General features: G+C 48.6%; 2 protein-coding genes across 5 annotated transcripts in view; one reads left to right on the top strand and one right to left on the bottom strand.

Moving 5' to 3' along the window:
- PRR14L (proline rich 14 like) overlaps window positions 1-25085 on the top strand; it is a 56086-nt gene that overhangs the window by 8542 nt on the left and 22459 nt on the right. The window contains exons 4-10 of one of the 4 annotated variants that reach the window (XR_014785750.1): window positions 19-5668; window positions 8306-8374; window positions 9230-9395; window positions 9982-10088; window positions 10850-10921; window positions 11727-12411; window positions 22366-22459. Coding sequence is in view for 2 of the 4 variants with exons in the window: in XM_084819896.1 (XP_084676022.1) it covers window positions 19-5668; window positions 8306-8374; window positions 9230-9395; window positions 9982-10088; window positions 10850-10921; window positions 11727-12003 (6341 nt within the window). In the remaining 2 variants the exon portion in view is untranslated. Of the gene's footprint in view, window positions 1-18; window positions 5669-8305; window positions 8375-9229; window positions 9396-9981; window positions 10089-10849; window positions 10922-11726; window positions 18879-22365; window positions 22460-25085 lie in introns of those variants that run through there. The other 3 variants (XR_014785749.1, XM_084819897.1, XM_084819896.1) reach the window with 3 other exon arrangements.
- Window positions 21365-25085, bottom strand: part of LOC146336322 (serotransferrin-1-like) — a 44253-nt gene continuing 40532 nt past the window's right edge. Inside the window, exons 16-17 of the mRNA XM_084819907.1 lie at window positions 22951-23128; window positions 21365-21417 (exon numbers count right to left, since the gene is read on the bottom strand). Coding sequence (XP_084676033.1) covers window positions 21365-21417; window positions 22951-23128 — 231 coding nt within the window. The remainder of the gene's footprint in view (window positions 21418-22950; window positions 23129-25085) is intronic.

The following is a 25085-nucleotide window of genomic DNA, read 5'->3' as shown; positions in this document are numbered from 1 at the left end:
TTTTTCTCTTTTGTGTAGAAGAACACCACGCAAAAGTGCAGGTGACACATGAAAATCTGTCAAACCCCATGAAAGATGCACCAGGTATGAAGGCTGATGGGACTAGGCTGTTTAGTAAAGCAGGAGAGCCCAGTGCCAGAGTGAGTACAGGTGTTCTACCGGAGAGCAGTGAGTGCTCAGATGTAGACACAGTCATGGCCAAAGTTGCAGTTTCAGGAACTGACACCTTAGTCTCTCTAGAGCCTGTAAGTCTTACGGACAATGTCTTAACAGAAGGACAGCTGCAAGAAGAAGAAGAATGGAAAGGCCTGACAGCCTGTGCCACTTTATCAGAAGCTAGAGAGGTCCTTACTAGTTCAGATGCTGGAGGAGAAAAGTTCCCGAATCAGGATGAGGATGTTAATGCAACCCTTGACAGTTGCCCACCTGCCGTGCAGGACAAGAGGAGCTTCCATGAAAACAGTAGTTCTGCTCTAGTATTGGAAAGCAGGTTTACCATGGATATTCGACTATCAAGCACGAGTTCCAAAACCTCAGGTCAGTTGTTCAAAGGTAGTTTGGAATTTGGAAATACACTGTGGGAACAGAACACAGATCTCTTTGAAGTTGTCTGTGAAATGCAGGAGGGGGACTGTTCTGTTACCAAGGAGGAAAGCTTGAAGAGCAACACTTGTGAAACAATCAAGGAGCTTGTAGAAGAATGGACCTCTGAGCAGCATATGGATGAGACCCCGTCACAAACATGGAGCCGTGAAGAAATGTCCAGTGACAGCAATAATGAAGAAGAAAGGGATGATAGTATCGATCACTCTTATAGTTGTGCCTATGAGAGAGCTATTGAGATCCAGAAAGGAGCTGCTATGCAATGCTGCTGGAAAGAAATTCAAGAAAAATGTCGCTCAGAGAATGACACATTTGCAGTTCCTGTGGAACAGTTTGCAGTGGCAAAAACCATGCATCCAGAAAATGGCCTGGTTTCCCTCCCTCCGTCACCTGAAGGACATCCAGAAGATGGCTTCAGACCAAGCTGTTCAGGAACTGACACCATCCTGAAGAATCAGCCTCAGTGTGCTTTTCCCAGAGATGGAAGGCTGGCCACAAAAGAAATTGGGGCTGTTTGGGTCAAAATGAATGACTCTGGGTGCTTTCAGAAGAGCTGTACTGTGAGCAGGGATTCACATCCCACCTGTCATGACGCGCTGGATGGCGATACTGGGTTAGGTGACGAGAGCTCAGTGCAAATGGAGTCCAACAGTGACCCAAGGGCAAAAATCCCAAAGAGTGTTTCTGCTATTGTGCATCTGGATGCTACCAACTCTTCCAGCATAGCTGATGCCAACTTAGCTACTGATGAAGAAAACCCCCAAACAACTCAACTGTGTAACGAGCTTCCGTTTACCCAGCAGGCTGATATGACTTTAGGTAGCAGTGGGTTCCTAGACACCCTGCCCAGGGAACTCCTCCCTGAGACTTGTGCAAAGCTGAAGATAGAGAGTGCTACCTTCTTGCTTCGTAACAAAGAAGAGTTGGCTTCAGCAGGTCAAAATAGTGATAGTTTTGCCTTAACGAGTGAAGCGTCCCAGACTAGGACAGCATTTGTGCTGAAGGATGCAAAAAAGAGGACGTCTGATATAGAAGCATTACAAAGCACCGCATGCAGTCCTGGTGATGGTCTCTGCTCTGCCATTGAGACTTGCTGCTCTGTGTCAGAAAGTGTCTCCTTTGGTGATGATGATCTAAAAGTGGGAACTGAAATGACTCCTGAAGAATCTGATGGACTGGAAATGAGCCACACCTCTGCATTTGACAAGGAAGCTATTGGTCCCCAGGCGTGTGGCGGTGGTGAGGCATGGGGCTGTCATCCCTGTAGAAATAACGGGGGTGACTTGGAGGGAGCAGAAAGCGTGTCTGGCACTGGCCTACCAGAGGCTGAATCTTTGGAGTCAGATGCAGAAGCTGAAAGCCAGAGGACTCGTGGTGACAATACTTCGGTAAATTCAACAGAAATTCTGAATGCGAATGCCAGTGTTTCCCCTCCCAATGCAAACCTAGAACAAGAATTAAGTAAAGCTTCACTGGAGTTTGAATCTAGTGGAATGGTAACAGTAGAAAGTGTAAAAATATATGGAGACAGTCGGAGAAATAGACTAGGAGAGAAGCTAATATGTGACAGAGATTTGGACAAAACAACCCATCCTCTCGAACTTGGTAAACTTCTGAAAGATCAGAGCAAGGAAGAACAAGAGCAGCACCAAGCCCAGCCCTGCCACTCCTCCCCTTCCGCCTCCTCCGGACTGGATCTCTCCCATCTGAAGAATGACCTGGCCTCTGACCCCCTAGGCCATGCAGAGCAGCAGGTCTGTTCTTTGCTCTTGGAGGACTTACACAGTAAAGATCCAGGTCAGCTGAGGGGAACCATTTGTCACAATAAAATGCAGTCTGTTGTGTATCAGACTGATTTTAATAGTCTAGTCTTGTTTAAGCAGAAAAATGAAGCCCCCAAACCAGACATTTTAGAACGTCAACAGCCTCCCTTGATGTTGTCAGAGAAGCAAAAGGTAGATCATACTGTGACTCATTCAGCTGGAGAAACTCAAAAATCCGTCAACTGTAATCAAAACCAATTGCCATGTCCAGAGAGAGACCGGGGCCCAACTCCACCAGCTCCAGTGCTTGTAACAGAAAATTGTGTTCAAGAAACACTTCAGCAAAGCACAACAGGTGATGGCACATCCAATAAAATCGTGTCAGAATTAATTGACCATCCACGGAAAGAAGAAAATATAGAATTAAAAAGTACTAAACCATGTTTAGGATGCCTAGATCATGCTTCCAAATTACTGAAGTTGAATGGCTGTGTTAAGGATCCGGCTCATCAAGCAAAAAATGATGAATTCTATTCTTCCTCCGAAGCAGTCAGTAGGAGCCCTTCAGATGTCCTAGACAAAAATCCATTTTTAAAGTTTAACAGTAAGCCTGCCTCAAGTCCTGGTCAAGCATTTTTTCAGCCAGAGCCTGTAACTTTTATCACATCAAATGGTCAGACAAGTGCAGAGGGAGTGTATTCAAAGTCATTTGAGAGGAAAGAAAGACCTCATTTGACATGTACGTTTTTAGCTGTGCACCCTGTTCAGGATCCAGGAATCTGCTTATCTCAAAAATATGAACCTTCTTTTGAAGCTCTCTGCTTTCCTCTTTCCAAAGGGCGCCCTGCTGTAACCATGTCATTGGAGAAAGAAGCTGATCATCATACCAACCGGATAGCTTCAGAGAATGAAAAAGCAAGCTGTTCTGTCAAAGCAGATGCATATGTGGATTCTCCTCTGGATAACAAGGAAATATCCATACGCACAGGAGGAAGCAAGCACGGGGCAGGCAGAGTGAGAGAAATTGTATCAATAATATTCAACAGTCCTGATCCCTCAAAGATGAAACCATCTTTAGAAGAAGACCAAAGAGAGAGTAGTCTAACAGCTGAAACAATGGGGTTGCCCATTCCCTCTCTTTCTCACTCTAAGAAGTCTTCAGGAGCCCTCTTACAAGGCTTGAAGTTTCCTGTTGAGGGGAAAGAAATCGCTTTCCCATTCAGGGTTGAAATACAGTCCAGGCCTTATTTTGTCCACCTACCTGCACACATCTCAGAGCTTGGCTCGAGTAAAGCCAAAGATCCATCAAAAGTGGGAGTTGTTAAATGGCATTCAGAGAACAGGCAATATACTTTGCAAACAACATACTTATTTCCCACAAGATCATCTCTGGAAATCCTTTGGAACACCATGTCTTGTGCTTCTCTAGGTGGCAGTATCATAGAAGGCTTCCCAAAATGCCTCCATGGCAAAGGAAGATGTTTGATGGGTGTAGAGAGCAACCAGGATCTGGCAGGAGACAAAAGGAAGCCACAGGTGGGTCAGTTGATCAACCTAAGCATTGAGGCACCTGTTGAGAAGGTGAGAGTCTCTGCAACAGGAGGTTGTCTGGTACCGACACAGAAGCCTATGCAAGAGGAGGCTGAGCAAACTGCAGCTCCATCTGCAGCTTCCTGTGCTACAGTTAGGCAAGAGGACAGAAGAAAGGAGAAGGGGAAAGCAAGAAACCTCTTGAAACGGAGCAGGATTAGGGTTGGGCACCTTTTAGGCCACCCTTCTCATGACATGGTCATGAAGCCTGAAGATCTTGCACAGCAGACTCTTGCAGCGGGGAGTGTAGTGGAGGACCGTGAGAAAGGAAACACTTGCAGCACTTTCTGGGAATCGAAAAGGCCAAAAAAATCGAAGGACGTAATTGGGGTGGAATATATGGAGGCTGAAAGCCCGAGCCTTTGCTTCAGGAACTGTAGCTGGCAGCCAGCCAATAGGGATCAGCCCATTGCAGCCTTTTGCACATTGCCGCGCACCATGGGCTTTAGCCACGATGGAAGCCAAGGTGCCTCTGGAATTGCACGTGAAATAAGACGACCTCTTCTGTTCAGGAGACTGCCAGGAAAGGGTTTCTGTGGCAGGGTTCCTGTGGCAGGCCAGTTCAAAATGGCCAGCAAAGGTCACCTAATGCCAAGTTCTACTTTCCTAAAGAATCCCTCAGAGATTGCTCCCAGGGACAAATGCAAGCTTCTTGATTCTGTGTCTTTTGCCCCAAAGCCAGCAGCCCTGAAAAGCAAAGGAGCCGTGATCTGGGACCGAATGCCAAAGCAAAGCAGTGGCCAGAGCAGCTCGTTGGACTCCTTCAGCCTTGCCAAAGACCCAGCAGTGCTCTTCAGGAGGCTGTCTGCGTTGGCGAATGCACTGCTGGCACCCCCGAGAAATCCACAAAAGCTCAAGCCGCTCCTACGTTCCACTCAGCTTCTCCCGGTGACAGCAAAGCATGCTCCGCTTAGGAGCAAGAAGCTCCTGGAAACTGTCTCCTGCGTCAAGATGCAGCTAGGCTCTCCATGGGCTGATGGCAGCAGCTGCTGCTCCAAGACGTTCCGCTCTCAGTCCATGGCACTTTGTCCCATAGAATCGACAAACCTGTGCTTCTTTGAGCTGAGCAACAAAACCCCTCTTGCATCCAGTGCTCCCATCTTCCCATTTTCTTTTCATATAAAAATGGATTCTAGCCCTGTGAGGAACCTCCCGGGGATTACACCCCTGCACAGCATCCCTAATAGGTGGGCTTTGGGAGAGGCACCTGTTGTGCAGCCTTCAAAATGGGCCTTCTCTTTCCTCCTGCCTCAGAGCTGCCTGGGCATCGCACCAAGCCAGGAAGATGCCTGGATTCCTGCGGAGTCATACAGCACATTTGCCGAGTCTCTAGGAGCAGCAAAGGACAGGGGAAGAGATGCTGCCGCTCAGAGCACAGGCTGCCCCACGCTTGGCCTCCAGACAGTATTAGCTCTGTTTTCCCCCGGCTGCTGTCGTGTCTGGATGAGAAAAAGGAATCTAAGCAGTCGAATCCCAGCTGCCCAGAAGCTGACGCTGCTGCAATTCACCCGGGGCTTGAAGGGGTTAAAATGCTCCACGTCTGTGTCAGCTGACCTCTTCTCTTCCTTGCCCTCCTTGCTGGGTAGGGGACTGTCCCTATGGAGCCAGCGTGGTCCTTCCACCCATCCCTCCGAATTCACTCCTCTCCATTCCAGTCACTGCAAGTGGCAGCCAGTCACTGCTGCAACCACCAGGCTGGGCCTCGGGAACAGGTAAACCTCCATCCCCCTCATTTCTCAGAATCCACCTGTGCCGCTGTGTGCACCTGCTGCCCCGCGGGGGGCGGGGGCGGGGGGCAGGCTCGCGTCCCAGCTTTCTCCCTGGTGTGTGCACGCATGCGCTTCCTGATGGCTCAGCGTGCACATTCCGGTGCCCCCCTGCAGAGCCCACCTAGTCAGCTGGAGCTGAGCCAGGCTTTGTTGGTTTATTTTCTGACAGACCACTAACTCTGTTTTCTCCCTCCTGGCCACACACAATACTCCACGCACCAGAACATATTTTGCAGAAAGGTGAGTTCCCTCACTCATGCTTTTCAGAATCTGGTTGCCGAGCTCCTGGACGTTGGAGGTAGGAAAGGTTCCGGAGGCCTGAGGCACCCCTCAGCATGCCCCTCACCACTGCAAAGTGGATTTTCTAGGCTCTGCTTCTGAATAGAAAGGATTGTGTTGCCCTCATTGAGAACCACTCCCTGGAGAACCATTCTCTCTCCCTCACGTACACACGTTCCGATTCTTTGGCTGGATTAAAATGATAGGCTGCGTTTTTGCCCCACTCCTCTATCAGAATTCCAGTAGTTCCCTTTTGCCCTTGTTGGGCCTTTTTACTACACTTCTGTCAAACAAGGGAAGTATTTAATAGGTCTGTTTAACAGATCAGCTATACTACACTTCTGAGAGAAATGGATCAAATTTACATGGGGGGTGGGGTCGGTTGCACATGGTGTAACTGTCACTCAGTTCCAACTACCTGTTTGTCACCAAAGAAGCAGACATTTTAAAGACTAACAAGGCTCTAAAATGACTTTGTTTCACCTTCTCTGAGTGCTTTAAAGTGGGCTTAGATGAACATCTGAATCTGTCTCCTACCGAGCTGGACTGTTGGGCGTAGCAGCTATCCGAGAGCTTGGCAGAGGCCCTTCCCAGGCCTGTTGCAGCAGGTCCAGCAGGGTCCACACCTGGGACTTTCTTCATGGCAAACCTGTGCTCTGCCACGGAGCTATGGGTCCTCTAACAACTGCTTAGTCCCACATAGCATCGAGTTTGGCAATGTTCTGCAAACGCAAAGCAAGCTTGAAGCATAAACTTTAAAAGTACCTATTGTAACTGTTAACTCCTTTATTTTAAAATGAAGACACTCTTAATATTCTGAAGAAGTGTATGTCTGGGCTGGACTCTCTATGTCCAGAGAGAACGAGTGAGTGAGTGCTGGGTTTACATCCTGCATTATTTGCCCTGTGGTGAAGTCTGTGGGCAGTCTGCGGCACAACACTTCGCTAAAAGCAACGGAAAAAGGCCTGTCTAAGAACAGGCAGTGTTGTTGTGTCCCGTGTGTGTTGAACCCATTCCCAAAGGGAGCCGCCCCATCAGGAGTCGAGCAGAAGCTTCGACGGGGCACCGCATCGAGGGAGGCTTTGCTTTCTGCTTCTAAGTACTTCTTTGGAGTGAAGTATTCCAGCCATGACATTGCGTTTTAAAAAATCGGCCAAGCCACAGTGGCAGGTTTTGCACACGGTTACACATTTGGGCCTTCTAACCATTGAGGAGCCCCTAGAGAAGCGGCTTCTGCCCCACCACTCCTCAGGGTTGGCCACGGAAATGGAGGCTGGGCGGGAGGCTGATGCGGAACATGTCAGCCTCCCAGGCCTCCTCCAGCTGAATGTGCAGTCCTGCTTCAGATGCTTATTTCTAGGCCAGCAAGAGTGTGTGTGGCTGCTGTGTCCATTCAGGGCTGACACTTCCGCCTTCTGAGAAGAATCTCCCTGGGAACAAATGGTCTGCTCTGCTTTTCTGAAAGCCCCCCCCAGCTTCCATCTCCGGGCAGGTGGCAAATGCCCCAGCAAGGCGGCTGTCATGAAATGCTGGCAGGCAAGGAGCTCAGCCTCTCTGCCTGCTCTGCAGGCAAAGCATCAGCCGAGGCGGGAGAGGCCTGGGGTTCTGAAAGGAACAAGCCTGCTCATGGTTCTCACATTCGGAGAAGTTCCACAGTCCAAATCTCCAAAGTTTTCTGGCCTTAGAAGCCATGGTGTAACACAAGGGTTGATCAGAATGGACTTGCTCTTCAAAAGCTGCAGGAACGGTGGTCTTGAAACCCAGTCAAGTTCTCCAGTATTTGCTTGGACGAATTCTGAAGTCCACGCACTAAACAACTCAAAGGCCTGCAAGGCTGGTCCCGCGCTTTCTCGCCCCTTCCCGCTGCTGCCGGGGTGTGGCATGATGGGCTGCATCCCTTCCCAGTAGTCTGAAATGCTCCAGAGAGATTTAGGGCGTGGGCGTGGGGTTCAAGGTCTTAATCTGATGGCAAGGCCTTGCTCAGGCTGCTGGACTTCCATCTTTTGCCAAACTCGCCCTTTAATGGGAAGGTGTTTTGAAATGAGCAAGAGCGTCTCCAAATCCCTCCAGCCTCAAATGAGCTTTATCCCACTCTGCTTTTCCTTGGCTTTTGCCTCCAAGCAGGCTCTCTTCCTCCCCTCCTGGACAAGTGGTCACGTAAACGTGCAGCCCTGGGAAGCCAAGAGCGGCCCGCGTGCGACTTCTTGGAATGTAGGTTGTACTGATGGCATCTCCTCCTTGGAATGTACAGCTCTAATGTTCTGCTTTTTGTTTTCTGTGGTTTTTTCCTCTTTGAACCAGCTCTGTCCCATTACCCCTGGTACCTGACCAGTTTATTGAAGCTTCCAGGGCTGTGGATGATACCATGAGGTAAGTGTGCACGCAGCCGCATGCACCGCACCAGTTTTTTCTGCATGCGAGGGAGTACAGCTGCCTTCTAGAGGCTTGCCCTGCAGCTCCTTCCTTGCATTTCTCCTTGCCAGGCCTCATGTATGTCTTTGGCAAGGAGGCTTGGGTTTCCCTGGTGAAGCTCACATTTCTGCAAAAATGGCAAGGTGTTTCCTAACTCTTTCCAAAGGCTGAGCTATGCAAGACCTCACATGTGACAGGAGAGACCAATGGGATTGGGGCCATTGGGCATTTTGTGTCCTGTCCACCCCAGAGTTCTTTGCAGGCATTGTCAAGCCTTTCTCCCAGACCATGAAGACGAGAAACATGTTGCTGTTGTTCTTAGCTTACATCACAGGACCCCGAACACGCCCTTTGTGGGCTTTCTAGCCTTTCCACGCCCACGGGCCTGCACAGGCATCTGTGACTTGAAAGCCCCTCTGTGTCTTGAAGGCAGCCTTTCAGGGTAATGTCCAAGGGCAGGCAGCTTTCTCCATGGGTGTGGCAAGCCCGGGCATGGTCGGGGCGGAGCTGCCCTCCCCTCTCTCGTGTCCTGCTCCCTGTCCAGCCCATCCTGCCGCTGCCTCCTTCCTGCTCCCTGTCCCTCACCCACATGGGCTTCCCCACCCACCCCACAGCCTCCTGCATTACAGTGGACCGCTCTGCTTGCCTGCTTCACCCTCCAGGATCACCACGGCCTCCCGCTCCCCCCCCCGGCCATCTTACTTGTCCCACCAGGGCAAACTTGGCTGCTGCCTCAGTGTGGCAGCTCTCTTGATCCCTGGCCTTTAACAGCAGGCTTCTCTCTCTCTCTCTGCCTCTCTCTCGTTCTCCTAGGTGGAAACCTTCCTTGTTTGCACCATTACCGACGTCTTGCTCAATCCCAGAACCAGCACCATCTCCTCCTCTTGGGTTTTCCGCACCTGAATTTCAGGTCCGTCTCCTGGATGAACTGGATGTTTCCATCCCTGCCTTGCCTAAGACTGGTACCCGGCTTGAAAAAGTGAGTTGACTCATGGAAAGAGGTGGGTAGCCAAACAGTGTACTTAAGCTGATAGCACCCTGGGCGCTGCCTCCATTGCTGAGGAGGTGAGAGGGTGAGTGTGTTGGTGGGGGGACTAGGACCAAACAGTAAGCCGCACCTCGCCCTCATGAGCAGGGAAGCGGAGAGGAGAGCTGCCCTAGATAAACCAAGGTTTTTCAGCCTCAGTATCTCCTTGCCACCATCATAACATGGTGATAGTACTGCCCCACTTTACAGGGTTGTTTCTAAGGATTTCTGAGAGAACCTCTGTGAAATGCCCCCCTTCTTCAGTGTATTCAAAGTTTAAGTGGCAGGTGTTGCTAGGGAAGCCCTTGTGCTCCAGGACTGGCCCATTGGGACCTGACTGTGGCCTAGTCAGGTGCTCTCACTCGCTCCCCCCCGCCGCCGCCTAGCCCAGTCCTCACAGGGTTGCCGCGAGGATAAAATGGGATGAGCCCATCATTGTAGGTGGTCCAGAGCTGGTCTTGGCAGGATACAGGATACACTGGGAGCCTCCTGTCTTTTGGGCTCATGTCATAGTAGCACGTCCCTCTTTTCCACACAGGCTGAATCAGAGAAGAGGCCAAAGAAAGTGTCCCAGATCCGGATTCGGAAAACCATTCCCAAGCCAGATCCCAATCTCACCCCCATGGGACTTCCCAGACCGAAAAGGTAGGGATATTGGCTTGTACCGTGAACTGCTGCTGTCGGTGCTACTGTTCCCGAGCGCTCGCACAGCGTCCGTGGTGCACCTGGTGCTGTGCGGAGCGCAGGGGTGACGTGGAGGGCCTTACAAGGCCTCCTGCAGCAAGAGCCTTGTGGAGGAGCACTTGGCGAGTTTCAGATGCAACGTAAGTAGACAGGCTCTTGGAGGAGGCGCCAGTCATGGGGGGGGCATGGTCCCGGGGGGGGGGGAGTGGGGGCTCCAGAGGCTCTTGGAGCGTGTTTTAGCCTGGCCTTCCCCACACTGACGCTGGATTGCACGTCCCATCATGGGAACTGAGGGAATTGCAGTCTCACACCTCTGGAGGGTGCCAGCTTGGGGCAGGCTGCCGGCCTCTCTCTCGCTTCCTGTCCAAGCTTGCGTCTCACTCTTCACTGGGAAGGAAACCTTGAATTTCAGCACAAACTGTCAACATGAACCTGTTCCCACCACTCCTTCACCTGAAGTGTGTTCTCCCTGAGAACAGAACCTTCCTTAGAACTTCCAAAGGCATCCTCCTCCCCTGATGCTGGAGGAGTCGCCCATCAGTGGCTGTTCTGCTCCACCCGAGGCAGTGAGAGCACAGTCTGTAGAGCAAACACCATTAACATTTTTGCACATCTCTTAAAGTCCTTCTTTCTCTGACCAGAACAACAGTAACTACTACTGGAGTTTAATATTGGTGAGACAGTAGGTGTGGATGACCCTAAGTCTCTTCTCATTCTTCCAGGCTAAAGAAGACAGAATTCAGTTTAGAAGAAATATACACCAACCAGAATTACAAATCTCCCCCTACGACCAGGTTGGTTATGTTCACCCACAAAAGGGGTGATGGGCTCCATCCCTGAGCTCTTGGCATAGGCAGCACGGCTCTGGAATGGAGATGGGGTGATGTTAATTTGCGGCACGAAGAGAATTCGCAGGAAACTGTTTGAATCGTTTTCATTTATTCATGTACTATGTGGTTGAAGATGTTTGTTTTGAGGACTTGCTAAATTTGTCACATTCAGTGTTTGCTTGTATCCATTCATTAAATGTGTATTTGTACTCATTATCAGGTTGGATCCAAGCAGCTGTTTCTAAATTTACGCTGAGATTAGGCATGCTACAGAAAAATTCAGTTTCTCATCAACCCCCTCCCACCCCAGTCCCAGGGAAGTTGCATTATACTTGATTTTTGCTTCTTCCTCCCACCCCCTTTTAAAATAAAGTGCTTTATTTCGGTTCCAATGCACCTGATGCTTGCTCTGCAGATCTGCAGTTGCACTTGTGGAGCAAAGGGAGTGGCGCTAAGATATTCCACCTGGATATCTGAGAAACCATCCAGGAAGTGTCCTAGCAACTGGGCGATGGCAGAAGTATTCTAAAGTAGAGTGGCTTGTGGTTAGAAACTTTGAGTTGCAGATGTGTTTGTGTGGCAGAGATGTTGGTCTCCTTAGATCTCTGCCACACAAACAGATCTGCTTAGAATCAGAGTGGTCAGTATTTTGTCATGTCATCACTTCGTTATCACTGCAGGATTCTTTCTTTCTCTTTTACATTTACTTAATCCATGAGATGTCATTGCAACCATGATATTCTAAGTTGACTCCTTTTGGCTTTCCCAGATGTCTGGAAACCATCTTCGAGGAGCCAAAGGAGAAAAATGGATCTTTGATCTCAGTTAGCCAGCAGAAGAGAAAGCGGATTTTGGAGTTTCAGGACTTCACCATTCCCCGGAAGAGGAAAGCTCGCAGCAGAGTCAAAGTGATGGGCAGTTTCACCCGGGCCCAAAAGGCAGCCTTGGGGGGAAGAGAACTGGATGTCCTTCTGATTCAGAGACTGACAGACCTCGAAATGTTCTTTGCCAAGGAGGAGGAGCAGGAACCAGTGTCTGGCAGCTGAGGTTGGGTCCCCAGCTGGACATGGCCCCAGGGCCTTGAGTGCTCCATTGCGCCTGTAAAGGCACGTTAGTTTTCCCATACCAACCACTCAGCTTTGATCAGCTCTTGTTTATGGACCTGTCTGACTGGTCATAGAGATATTTTCTTCAACACTGGAGGAGAACTGCTGATTTCTTTGAAGGCTCTGTCTTCCTCCTCCAGTGTCACTGGAGATTATTTAATATCTGTGGGTTTTGTTAAAAAATCCCCTGGGAAAGTGAGTGGGGCAGATTAAAGGCTAAAGTAATGCACCTTCAAATATAATAGGATTTCAAGGACTTCCAGATGTTGTACATTGATTGGCCTCTGCTGCTGTTCTCTTTAGCGGCTCCTCCAGATGTTACGACCGAGATGTAGAGAACTAAAAATGGTAAGCTTGTGTAAATGGACAGTAGGGAACCATTTATTCATGAGGACCTCTTGTTGAAGCAAGATAAAAAATAGTGTGTGGTATTTCCATCCTCTGTAGCCAGCAAGAACCTTTTGCAGTTCTTTTGTCCCCAGTTAGGTCAGACAGCGGGAGCCTGCCTTGAGACCAGAGTGTAACGAGTTGCACTTTGTATTTTGTTTGCTGCATGAGGGCCATTTAAAATGTGACATGTGCATCCATGTTTTCATGCATTGTGGGGCAGTCACCTGGAGGTCTGGTTTACCAGGAAATGGCTTCGACCCTTTTTATTTTTCCTCTGGGTCTGGAGACAAGGGAGGGGCGGCAGCAGCAGCAGGGTAGCAAAGCTCAGCCTCCTTCCAACCCCTCCGCCTCTCTGCTCCTTTCCTTGATTTGAATCTTGGTGTTGCCACTAGTGAATTTCAGCACAGGAGATTTTAAGTTTTGTTTAAGACGGAATGCTGATGAGACCTCAAAGTCCATTAGGTTTGATTGTGTGTCTCCAACCACCACCATCCATCTCTAACCCTCATCTCCTATATTCCTTCTGTCCTTGACTTGAAAATGGTGTGTTTGGGGCCAAGCATTGCCTAGTATGCCTAGTGGAACAAATTAATAATAAACTGGTCTATATAGTATGGCTAGCAATACACTACTGGATCCTGACATGTGGAAACTGGTGAGCAGCAAGTAACAGCTTGTCGCCACGCTCAGGAAATCTTAGCCTCCTCCCCCCCCTTGTGGGAAGGCTGCCACACTCTGGGATATTCTGTTAGGTTTTTCTTTTAGTGGAGCATTTCACATGGTGGACAGCAGCTGCTAGCTCTCTGTAGTGCCTGTAATTTGGGCCAGGTGTAATGACTGAAATGCTCAAAGGTCACCTCCCGCTCTCTCTCATCTAAAACTTGCACTTTTGTACCTCTGTGCCCCTATGGATACTTTCTCGTTACCTCCAGGATGAGCAGAGCTCTAGCATCCAATCCATAGCCAATGATGGTAGCCCAGGCAAACCCAGGGATGAAAACCGTGGGCTCTTTCCCTGCCAGTCCTATGACCCGAGCAAGGCAAGGTGCTGAAAGCAGCCACGTAGCCTCTGGAACCCTGGGCCGTGAAACTGGAGACGCGGAAGGGCAGTGCCACACGTGTGCCTGAAACAACGGGTGGGTTTCTGCGCCGTATGCTGCTGAATGGATACGTTCAGACTTTTTCCCAATGTGATAAGGATAAGAATTGGGAATAATTTTAATAGCGTAGGCATCACAGCCATTTTTATATGTGATCATACGCTACTGCATGCAAATCAGTGGACACCCAAGACCAGCCTTCCCCAGCCCAGCACCACTTGGATGTGTTGGGCTACACCTCCCATCATCCCCAGCCTGCCTGACCACTGCGGATTAAGGGAGGTGTAGTCCAACACATCTGGAGGGCACCAGGTTGGGGAGGTTGCCCAAGACTGTCAAATAATACCTTCGTCATGGTTGGAGACACCTGCACATCTCCAGTTGGGTGAGCAGAGTTGAATTGCCCTTCGTTTTTAAATCCCTTTTGTCCCATAGTGGGATTTTATGACAAACATACCAGTGCAGACTCTAATATGGAGATTTCTGATTCCATTGTCGAAATGATGTTCTGTTAGTGCCAGCTAGAGCAGATGCTCCAAGTAAGGCTCTTCCTCCACTGTGAATTCTAAAATGTCTGTCGGTGTGTTTTATGGGTGTTCTTTTTTGTTAGCTTCCTTTCTGAAAATGCAGGCCTGTAAACGGGGATGCAGGATTATTCTCAGCATGGTTTTCTCGCAGCTGCCCAGAAAACAATGTTGTGGTTTCCGTGATGTGGGCTGGGCTCTGTGGCGATCCCACGGGTGGCGGGGCATCACTATCGTTGCGCTACAAGGGCTTCTCCTGTGCCTGGATGGTTCTGGCTCTTCAGCCCTCTGGCTTTGTGGACACCAGCTCCTGCCACCCCTGTCTTTGTAGGACCCAACAGAGCAACTGGTGGTGGCGGCTGCTGCCGGTGAAAGCACCCTGTGCCCACACCTCCGGGAGAGAGGAGGAACGGGCTCCCTGGGAGGGCCCCGCCTTCAGGTGGAGCCATCCCGCGTTGGGGGATGGATTCCTTTGCTTTCTTGGTTTTCAGTACAATCATAAAAAAAAGGATTCTACCAGAACACTCAAAAGACAGTCCCCTCTCAGGTAAGAGCTGAGGCAACCCTAGGATGTGGTTCGTAGGGGCACAGAACAGGAAATGTCATAATATCTGGCTTGGGAGGGCTCTGGCTGAATGCAGCCAGGCTAGCAATCTAAGTTATTATTTGAATCCCTCTGCAGCTGCCGGTGGGATGGGCTTGGCAGGGCGCTCTTCACCGGGGCACTGCCCGTGCTGGTGCATCCGAACTCTGTCATTGGCCACATTTCACTGAGTGCCCAGCTGTCTTGGCTTCTGTAGGATTCAGAGCTCTGTGATGAAGCTTCAACCACTTTGTGGTTAGTGGTCAGAAACAGCTTGTAAGAATACTTGTTTTTAAGCCTTTTGTGTTTAAAAAAAACACAAAACTGAATGGAAATTTGCACACTTTTGTACCAGTGGCCGCTCTCATTACATCATCATGTTTTGTTTTTTAATTCCGGTAGTCTGAATTTTAAATTTCACTTTTCTTTTCCTGTATTTAAATTATGGAAATAAAATATTAACATTTCAAGTGTGCACCAAGGGGATTTCTCCTTTTTTAAAACGTCTTTATTTAAAATTTCAAAGAAGGTACAAGGAAAAGGAGAACAAATATAATTTACAGAAGAGAAGAGGAGATTTAATCACAAAATATTAAACATGATCCAGTGGCCTGGATATACGCAAAACTGTTAGGTAAACTAAGCCGCAGTCCTATACACACTTAGCTGAAGTTACGCCCCACTGAACCTCTGAGTAGATAACAGTCAGGGCCAGAAATACTGGAACAAAGGTAACTGTTTTGGCAGTTGGCCTCTGTACACCACCACATTGAGGTTGAAAGGAAACACACCCAGATGGGAGTGAAGTCAGGACTTCCAGCTGTAATTCAAGGGGCTTGACAAAAGCGGGGCACTAACCATTCAGGAAGGACAGCCAGTGGCATGCACACACCCATCGTTGGTGGCCCATAAGTAATGGAACAAATGGCTGACAAGCAGCTGCATGGCCAGGTGTGGCCTGTTTCCTGGGTGCCCCATGACCAATCAAGCAGATAAAAGGCCTGGAGGTGGTTCTGAGTGTCACATTTGCATTTGGTAGCTGTTCCCTGGAACTCCCAGCATGAGGTTCAAAGAGGTGTCCATGCGAGTGAAGGAGGCCATCCTGAGGCTGAGGAAACAACATAAACCCATCAGAGAGATAGCAGAAACAGTGGGAGTGGCCAGCACAACAGTTTGGAACATCTGAAAAAGAAGGAATTAACTGGCAAGCTCAGCAACAGCAAAAGGCCTGGAAGACCACGGAAGACAACTGAAGTGGATGACCGCAGAATTCTGCTCATGGTGAAGAGGAACCCTTTCACAACATCTAGCCAGGTCAAGAACGCTCTTGAGGAGCTAGGCATGTCATTGTCAACATCTACAGTCAAGAGACGGCTTTATGAATGTAAATACAGAAGCTTCACAACAAGGTGCAAACCACTGGTAACGCTCAAGAACAGAAAGGCCAGATTAGACTTTGCCAGCAAACACCTAGAAAAGCCTGCCCAATTCTGGAAGAAGATTCTTTGGACTGATGAAGCCAAGATTAACTTGTACCAGAATGATGGGAAGAGAACAGTATGGAGAAGGAAAGGAACAGCTCATGATCCAAAGCATACGACATCATCTGTCAAATATGGTGGAGGCAGTGCATGGGCATGTATGGCTGCCAATGGAACCGGGTCACTGGTGTTTACTGATGACCTGACTGCTGATAAAAGCAGCAGGATGAATTCTGAGGTTTATAGGGCTATACATTCTGCTCAGATTCAGCCGAATGCTGCCAAACTGATAGGACGCCGCTTCATATTGCAGATGGATAATGACCCAAAACATGCAGCAAAAGCTACCCAAGAGTTTCTGAAGTCAAAGAAGTGGGATGTTCTTCAATGGCCAAGTCAGTCAGCTAATCTCCACCCAATAGAGCACGCTTTTCACTTACTGAAGACAAGACTGAAGGCAGAAAGACCCACAAGCAGGCAGCAGCTGAAGGCAGCTGCAGTAAAGGCCTGGCAAAGCATCTCGAGGTAGGACACTCAGCATTTGGTCATGCCCATGGGTTCCAGACTTCCGGCAGTCATTGACTGCAAAGGATTTTTCATCCAAGTATTAAAGGTGATCCTTAAGTTTGAAATGACGTTGGTTTGTTCCATTACTTATGGGCCACCAACGATGGGTGTGTGTGTCTGCCACTGGCTGTCCTTCCTGAATGGTTAGTGCCCCACTTTTGTCAAACCCCTTGAATTACAGCTGGAAGTCCTGACTTCGCTCCCATCTGGGTGTGTTTCCTTTCAACTTCATGGTGGTGTACAGAGGCCAACTGCCAAAACAGTTACCTTGTTCCAATATTTCTGGGCCTGACTGTATGCAAAGGATTATTATGTTAGAATCATATACACTCTACTTCTGTGGGGGTTCAAATGCAGATATGCTGATAGTGTTGATGGCTGTTCATTTATATGCAGGGGAGAGAGATAGCAGAGCGGCCCATCTCACAAATGTATGTATAAGGAAATACACTTGTTGAAGAAAATCAGCTTCTCCCAATGAGGGACTCATGATATGACAAAAACAGAAACCAAGTTTCTAAAGAACAGGAGTGGCTTCCCTGTGTATTTTTCCATTTATTTGATTTGTACCCTGCCTTTCTACCAAAAAGTGGCGCTCAAGATGGGTCAAGGTATTGGCCTCTCAAACCCAGCCTCCCTTTAATAAGGCTCCGCAATTCATTATGCAAAGGGAAGGGCAAGGGGTGGGGGGCTGGAGCTAACTGATATCTTTGGTCCCACTCCTTTGGAGTACATAGTACCTACAGTCATGTGAAAAAGAAAGTACACCCTCTTTGAGTTTATGATTTTATGTATCAGGACATAATAAAAACAATCTGGTCCTTAGCAGGTCTTAACATTAGGTAAATACAACCTCAGATGAACAACAACACATGACATATTACACCGTGTCATTATTTATTTTACAGAAATAAAGCCCACATGGAGAAGCCATGTGTGAAAAACTAAGTACACCCCTACTGCTTCCATAGGTATGAAGAGGCTAAGTAGCAGCCAGGCGCTGCTAATCAAATGCCCTTAATTAATTGATCATCAGCAAGTGTGACCACCTCTATAAAAGCTGAAGTCTCAGGAGTTTGCTGGTCTCAAGCACTCAGGTGTATGTTAACACAATGCCAAAGAGTAAAGACATCAGCAATGATCTTAGAGAAGCAATTGTTGCTGCCCGTCAATCTGGGAAGGGTTATAAGGCCATTTCCAAACAATTTAAAGTCCATCATTCTACAGTGAAGAAGATTATTCACAAGTGGAAAACATTCAAGACAGTTGCCAATCTTCCCAGGAGTGGGCGTCCCAGCAAATTCACCCCAAGGGCAGACCGTGCAATGCTCAGAGAAATTGCAAAACATCCAAGAGTTACATCTCAGACTCTACAGGCCTCAGTTAGCATGTTAAATGTTAAAGTTCATGACAGTACAATTAGAAGAAGACTGAACAAGTATGGTTTGTTTGGAAGGGTCGCCAGGAGAAAGCCTCTTCTCTCTAAAAAGAACATGGCAGCACGGCTTAGGTTTGCAAAGTTGCATCTGAACAAATCACAAGATTCTGGAACAATGTCCTTTGGACAGACGAGACCAAAGTGGAGATGTTTGGCCAAAATGCACAGCGCCACATTTGGCGAAATCAAACACAGCATATCAGCACAAACATCTCATGCCAACTGTCAAGCACAGTGGTGGAGGGGTGATGATTTGGGTTTGTTTTGCGGCCACAGGACCTGGGCACCTTGCAGTCATTGAGTCAACCATGACTTCCTCTGTATACCAAAGTATTCTAGAGTCAAATGTGAGGCCATCTGTCCGACAGCTAAAGCTTGGCCGAAATTGGGTCATGCAACAGGACAATGATCCCAAGCACACCAGCAAATCTACAACAGAATGGCTGAAAAAGAGGAGAATCAAGGTGTTGCAATGGCCCAGTCAAAGTCCAGACCTCAACCCGATTGAAATGCTGTGGCGGGACCTTAAGAGAGCTGTGCATAAACAAATACCTGCAAATCTCAATGAACTGAAGCAATGTTGTAAAGAAGAGTGGGCCAAAATTCCTCCACAACGGTGTAAGAGACTGATAAAGTCATACAGCAAACGATTATTTCAAGTTATTGCTGCTAAAGGTGGTTCTACAAGCTATTGAATCATAAGGTGTACTTCGTTTTTCACACATGGCTTCTCCATTTGGGCTTTATTTCTGTAAAATAAATAATGACACGGTGTAATATGTCAGGTGTTGTTGTTCATCTGAGGTTGTATTTCCCTAATTTTAAGACCTGCTAAGGACCAGATGATTTTTATTATGTCCTGATACGTAAAACCATAGAACTCAAAGTGAGTGTACTTTCTTTTTCACATGACTGTATCTAAGCAGCCTCCCCCAACCGGGGGATGCAGCCCTCCAGTTGTATTAGCCATACCTGGAGGACACCAGGTTGGGGAAGGCTGATCTAAAGGAATTGGAAATCTTTGCTTTCCCCCAAATTTTCCAATTCAGTTCCACCTTCAAGTGGAATCAAGTGGAACTGCAGGCACATCATTTGTTATGAGCATCTGACAACTGAGGCATGTCTCGCTTGTCAATACAGCATTTGTTGAAGGCAAGGTAGTACTGCTACCTGATTCATACAAGCTTGAGTAGTATGTTGCCAACACGTTACAAACCTGTTCCAGATTAGAAGGTGGGTATTTCTGAACAGTTGTATGTTCTGAACAAGTCTGTGACCTGAAGCTTCCTTAATTCTTGCCAGACCTCTTGTCCTGTTAAAAAATATGCTGGTCTGGGAAGACCAAGGGGATTTCTGCGTATTAATCATAGCCAGGGTTTCTGCTTGTATGTCATCTTCTTCCCAACCACTTGGAAAAGGATAACAGACTGGGAATTGGCAGCTCAGGCCTCCTGGGCTAACTTCAGGTCAGAGCAGTGCCGCAAGAGAACTGCTTTGTAGGGAATTTTGTGGGGCACTTGCCCATAGCTTTAGTGAGTGGCAGTAGGGCCTTGGCTCGCCATTTATTTATTTATTTATCAAATTTCTCAATCGCCCATCTGGCTGGTCACCCAGCCACTCTGGGCGATGTACAGCAGCACAATTTAAAACAGTAAAATCATACATTAAAAGCATTCTTTAAAAATACCCTAATCCACCCCAAATGCCTGCCTGAACAACCAGGTTTTCAATGCGTGGCGGAACCTCATTAAAGAGGGGGCATGGCAGAGTTCCCTCGGGAGGGAGTTCCACAGAGTGGGGGCCACCACAGAGAAGGCCCTCTCCCTTGTCCTCACCAGGCTAGCTGTCCTAGCTGATAGGACAGACAGAAGGCCATCCGAGGCTGATCTTGTTGAGCGGCCTGTCTGGTGTTGCTGGAGGCGCTCCTTGAGATAGGCTGGGCCAGAACCGTATAGGGTTTTAAATGTCAAAACCAACGCCTTGAATTTGACCCGGAAAACAACTGGTAACCAGTGCAACTCCTTCGGCACTGGAGTGATGTGATCATGCCAGCAGCTGCCTTTAATCAGGCGAGCCGCTGCGTTCTGCACCAGCTGCAGCTTCCGAACTGTCTTCAAGGGTAACCCCACGTAGAGCGCATTACAGTAGTCTAAACGAGACAAGACCAGGGCATGTACTACCAATGGGAGCAGATGGTCGGGAAGGAAGGGGCACAGCTGCCGTATCAGATGAAGTTGATACAGGTGTCAGCTCACAGCTGACACCTGAGCCTCCATGGACAGCTAGGAGTCCAAAATGACCCCCAGGCTGCGGACCTGGTCTTTCAAGGGTAGCCGTTCCCCATTCAACACCAGGTCAACATCCCCCAGCCTTCTCTTGTCTCCCACCAAAAGTACCTCGGTCTTGTCAGGGTTCAGCTTCAGCTTATTCCTCCCCATCCAGCCACTCACCGTCTCCAGACATTAGGACAGGGATTCCGCGGCCAACCCTGGTGAAGATTTGAATGAGAGGTAGAGCTGCGTGTCATCTGCATATTGATGACACCGCACCCCAAACTTCCTGATAGCCCCCACCAGCTTCACATAGATGTTAAATAGCATCGGGGAGAGGATGGAACCCTATGGCACCCCACAAGTGAACAGCCATGGGTCCGACACCTCCTCTCCCAGTGCTATCCTCTGGTACCTGCCGGAGAGGAAGGACTGGGACCACCACAATACGGTGTCTCCAATGCCCAACCTCTCCAGGTGGTCCAGGAGGATACCGTGGTCAGCAGTATCAAAAGCCACTGAGAGGTCAAGGAGAACAAGGAAGGAGCATTCACCCCTATCCAGAGCCCTCCTCTCCTCCCTCCAGTAAAGCCAGTTGCCAACCCAGGACAGATGGTTGTTGTGAACTTGTGAGCATTCATCCAGTTGCTGTAAGCTAGGCGGAATGTTGCTTCTTTTTTAACTTGTACCAAGGTGCTTTTCAGCTAATGAAAAGTACAATCAGATTTGGAGGTGCCCAAAAGAAGCTGATGCAGCGTGTAAAGGGGAGATCCTGTGTTTATACATTGTTAGCTGTCAGGATCAGAGGGACACTGGAAGCAGCCGCGAGTTTTCTCATCAACAAGAATGGACGAGATGCACCTTGTCTATGTTTGCTAAGGGAAATAGCCAGCTGCTGAAGCCCAGAAACCCTCTTGTATCATCTTGGGGGTTTCTCTGGACATTATGTCACTGCTGTGCTGAGTAGGCACAACTATCCCATTTACAGAAGTCCAGGATGCCTGAAAACCAAGAGAGAGGATGCATTTAACTTATGCTAATGTGCAGGCCTGCTCATGTGTGCACACCTGGACTGAGAGTTCCTGGAAATGCCAAAAAAGCTCAGAAGGTGGCAGAATCCAGCTTCCTCTGAATCTCACACTTTTCTAATCCAATAACTAAGTAGGCAAAATGCAAGAAATCAGGCAAATTTGTATAACTTATACCCAACACAGAATCCACGTTGCCCGGGTGCAGCATTTTATTTACTGATCTGAGTGTAGATTTGTACCAATCCACTGGTGCTTAGCATTTACATAGCACCTTTTGAGTTTCCAAAGAATATCACCTATACACATTGTATCACTAATCCTGAAGAGATCCTAGTCAGGTAGGTCAGTATCCTTATTCCCCCAAGTGGGATCTGCAGCAAAATGTTGCTGTGTGTAGCCAGGCCGCAAGGGGAATGCTCCAGCCCAGGGCTCCAGACAACTTGGAACGGCAGCCCTGTGGTGCTCTTTTCGGCCTTGGGTGGGGATGGAGAAAGGACACCTTTTTTCCTTCCCCACCCCGTGAGGCCTCCCCACACACACACCAGGGGCTCTATACTGGTAAGAAGATGGTCCTGGAGAGTGGGGAAGGTCCACTTCCTTTCTTCCTTTCTTCCTTTGTGTAGAGAGGGTGACTAAAAAAACAAACTAGGTGCACACAACCCTTCCCTCTAGATTACTACAGGTAGCTGGAGCAGATTGGTTCCCCGTTCTCCCTCACCCCTCCCGCAACCAGTTTGCTTCTTCGTTTTTCAGTATGCCATACATCCTGGGAGCCCACATTTCCTTGTCAGGCTTTTTGGGGTGATTTCTAAAATATCTCTTTTAATTTACAGACGTGTATACATCTGCCTGCTTGGGAATCCCCTGAGTATTCAGAATCCATCCCCTTATTCTTATATGACCACATTTTGCTTTCAGACTGACTGGCGTTCGACCACCCAAGTTCCCTATGAGCAGGAGCAATGATATTTCCGACGGGGCCAGAGACTTCCCTAGTGAGTTAACGGCTGAGGTAAGATTTCAGCCAGGGGCTTCTCGCTCATGGCTCATGCCACGCTCCACCAGCGCTTAGCCGTCTGGTTTAGCCGGAGTTCTGTTCCTTGAGTGCCTGCTATTTGACTAGGGCTTCCTTCCCCAACCTGGTGCCCTCCAGATGTGTTGTACTGCAGCTCCCATCATCCCCACAATTCAATGGGCATGCTGGCTGGGGAAGATGGGAGTTGTAGCCAACATGTCTGGGGGGCACCAGGTTGGGGAAGGCTGGATTAGGGTACACTGTGGCCCAACCTGTTAGGGGCTGTCAGACAGCTGGCTCAATATGCCGCCGCAGCACAACATGCTGTCACCATTGCTTGGCCCCAGTGGGGATTCCTGTGAAAGCTCCCGCGGCGTCCCTTCCGCTGCTGGTGCTGCTGGATGTGGCTGATGGACAAAGCTGAGTCTATCAGCTCAGAGGTGGGGGTTCAGCCAGCCCTGCGTCTCCTTCGCTGCAGCCCAGCTTACCTGCAGGGGTGCAGCTGAAGACAGACTCTGCAAGCTGGAAGAAAGATTCCCCAAGAATGGTCTGGTAGCCCAGGTGGCTTGCTGGCGAAAGATGTTGAGTGGCATCTTTAAAGAGCAGGTCACTTTCTCCATATTTCTGTGACTGGAAGAGCTGGAAGGTAGATGCTGCACTCGCTTCCTAAAAGGCAGTGGGCAGAGCCATGGATTAGTGACCACAAGCAAGGCCTCCCCATGCTAGCTATTCTTCCTTGCTTGCTTGCTTGCAGTGTTTCTATGCTGCCCCATAGCTAGAGTTCTCTGGGCAGTGCACATTAAAAAAGGTAACGGTGTCCCCAACCAGTCGTGTCCGACTCTAGGGTGTGGTGCTCATCTCCATTTCTAAGCCGAAGAGCCAGTGCTGTCCAAAGATGCTTCCGTGGTCATGTGGCCGGCATGACTGAACACCGAGGTGCACGGAACGCTGTTACTTTTCCTGCCGAAGCGGTGCCTATTTATCTACTTGCAATTTCTTGCTTTCGAACTGCTAGGTTGGCAGGAGCTGGGACTGAAGACAGGAGCTCACTCCGTCACGCGGCACTCGAGTCTCGAACTGCTGTCCTGCCGACCTTCCGGTCTGCAGTTCAGCGTCTTAACCACTATGCCAGCAATAAAAATACAATTACAATAGAAAACACACCACAGTAAAGATAAACCAATAACATCAAGCCCAGGCAGCTCTAAAAAATTTCAACAAGCCAGAAACACAACAAAACTTAAAATCCGCTAAGGGCCACTAAAAAGCCTGGAAGAATAAACACATTATTTGCCTGGAGCCAAAAAGAAGACAAACCAGGCCCCAGCTGAGCATCTCTGTGGAGGTCTTTCCACAAGCAAGGGGAAGGTCCTCCCCTCGGAGCCCCCCACCTGCTCTCCCTAGGCAGTGGCACTTGCAGAGGGGCCTCCAGGAGGAAGTCAAGGTCCTCCCAGGAATATGTGGTCTTGGTAGGGGGCGGTAGCCATTTAGGGCTTTAACAGTTGCCACCAGCACTTTGATTTGAGCCCAGAAATGGACTGGGGACCAGTGAGATGACAACACACAGGTATAATGTGGTCAAATGGTCCAGTCCTAGTTAACAACCTTGCAGCCCTGTTTTGGACCACCTGCAGTTTCCACACAGTTTTAAAGTCCAATCCATGTACAGCACATCACAGTAATATAGCAGCAGATGACCAGAGCATGGATCACCATGGCCAGTCCATGCTACCTCTGTCCAGGGTAGGTCACAGTTGGTTTGCTAGCTGAAGCTGATAAAAGGCACTCTGAGCCACAGGAGGCCACTTCTGCCTCTAGTAACAATGCTGGATCAATGAGGACCCTCAAATTGCACATCTGATCCTTTGGCAGAAGTGCAAACCTCTCCAGAATATATTGGCTATCACCTAACTGGACAAACAAACCAGCCATCAACAATAACTCCACCCTGTCCAGATGGAGTCTGTTTATCGGCCCGCATCCAGCCCATTAGCACACCCAGGCACTGATTCCGAACATCCACTGCCTCACTTGGATTTTATGAAAAGGAGAGATTTGGGTGTCATCCACATATTGATGATATCTCAGACCAAAACTCAGATGACCTCACTCTAGTTGTTTCATGTAGATGCGGAACAACATTTATTTGTTATACCGCCCAAGTAGCAAATGCCTTGGGGTGGTTCACAACCATAAAACCAAAACAGATTAAACAAAATAACCAAACTACAACAATAAAAGAAACAAAACAATACAATATTAGACATTAAAAACACTAACAATATTAAAAACGTTAAGGATCCAGCTGTAGAATTAATAATGAGAACAACAGATTAAAGATTAAAAGGCCTGCTGAAAGAGAAAGGTCTTAACCTGATGTCTAAATGATAACAATGGGATATAATATGGAACTATTATGCCAGTTGCCAAGAACAATTGCCAAGGGGTGGAAGAGAAATCTCCCAGCATCACCTTCTGAAATCAGCCATCCAAGCAGGAGCGGAATCGCTTCAAAGCAGTGCCTCCAAGACCCAACCCAGAGAGTTGATAACATGATAATGGTACTGAAAACTGCTGAGCAGACCAAGAGAATTAAGTGGGCTGCACTTTCCTTGCCTTTCTC

Source organism: Heloderma suspectum, chromosome 13 (assembly GCF_057233095.1).
Source record: "Heloderma suspectum isolate Gila_16-S chromosome 13, 16-S_ref, whole genome shotgun sequence".
Taxonomy (NCBI): Eukaryota; Metazoa; Chordata; class Lepidosauria; order Squamata; family Helodermatidae; genus Heloderma; species Heloderma suspectum.
This window is presented reverse-complemented; position numbering and strand designations above follow the sequence as displayed.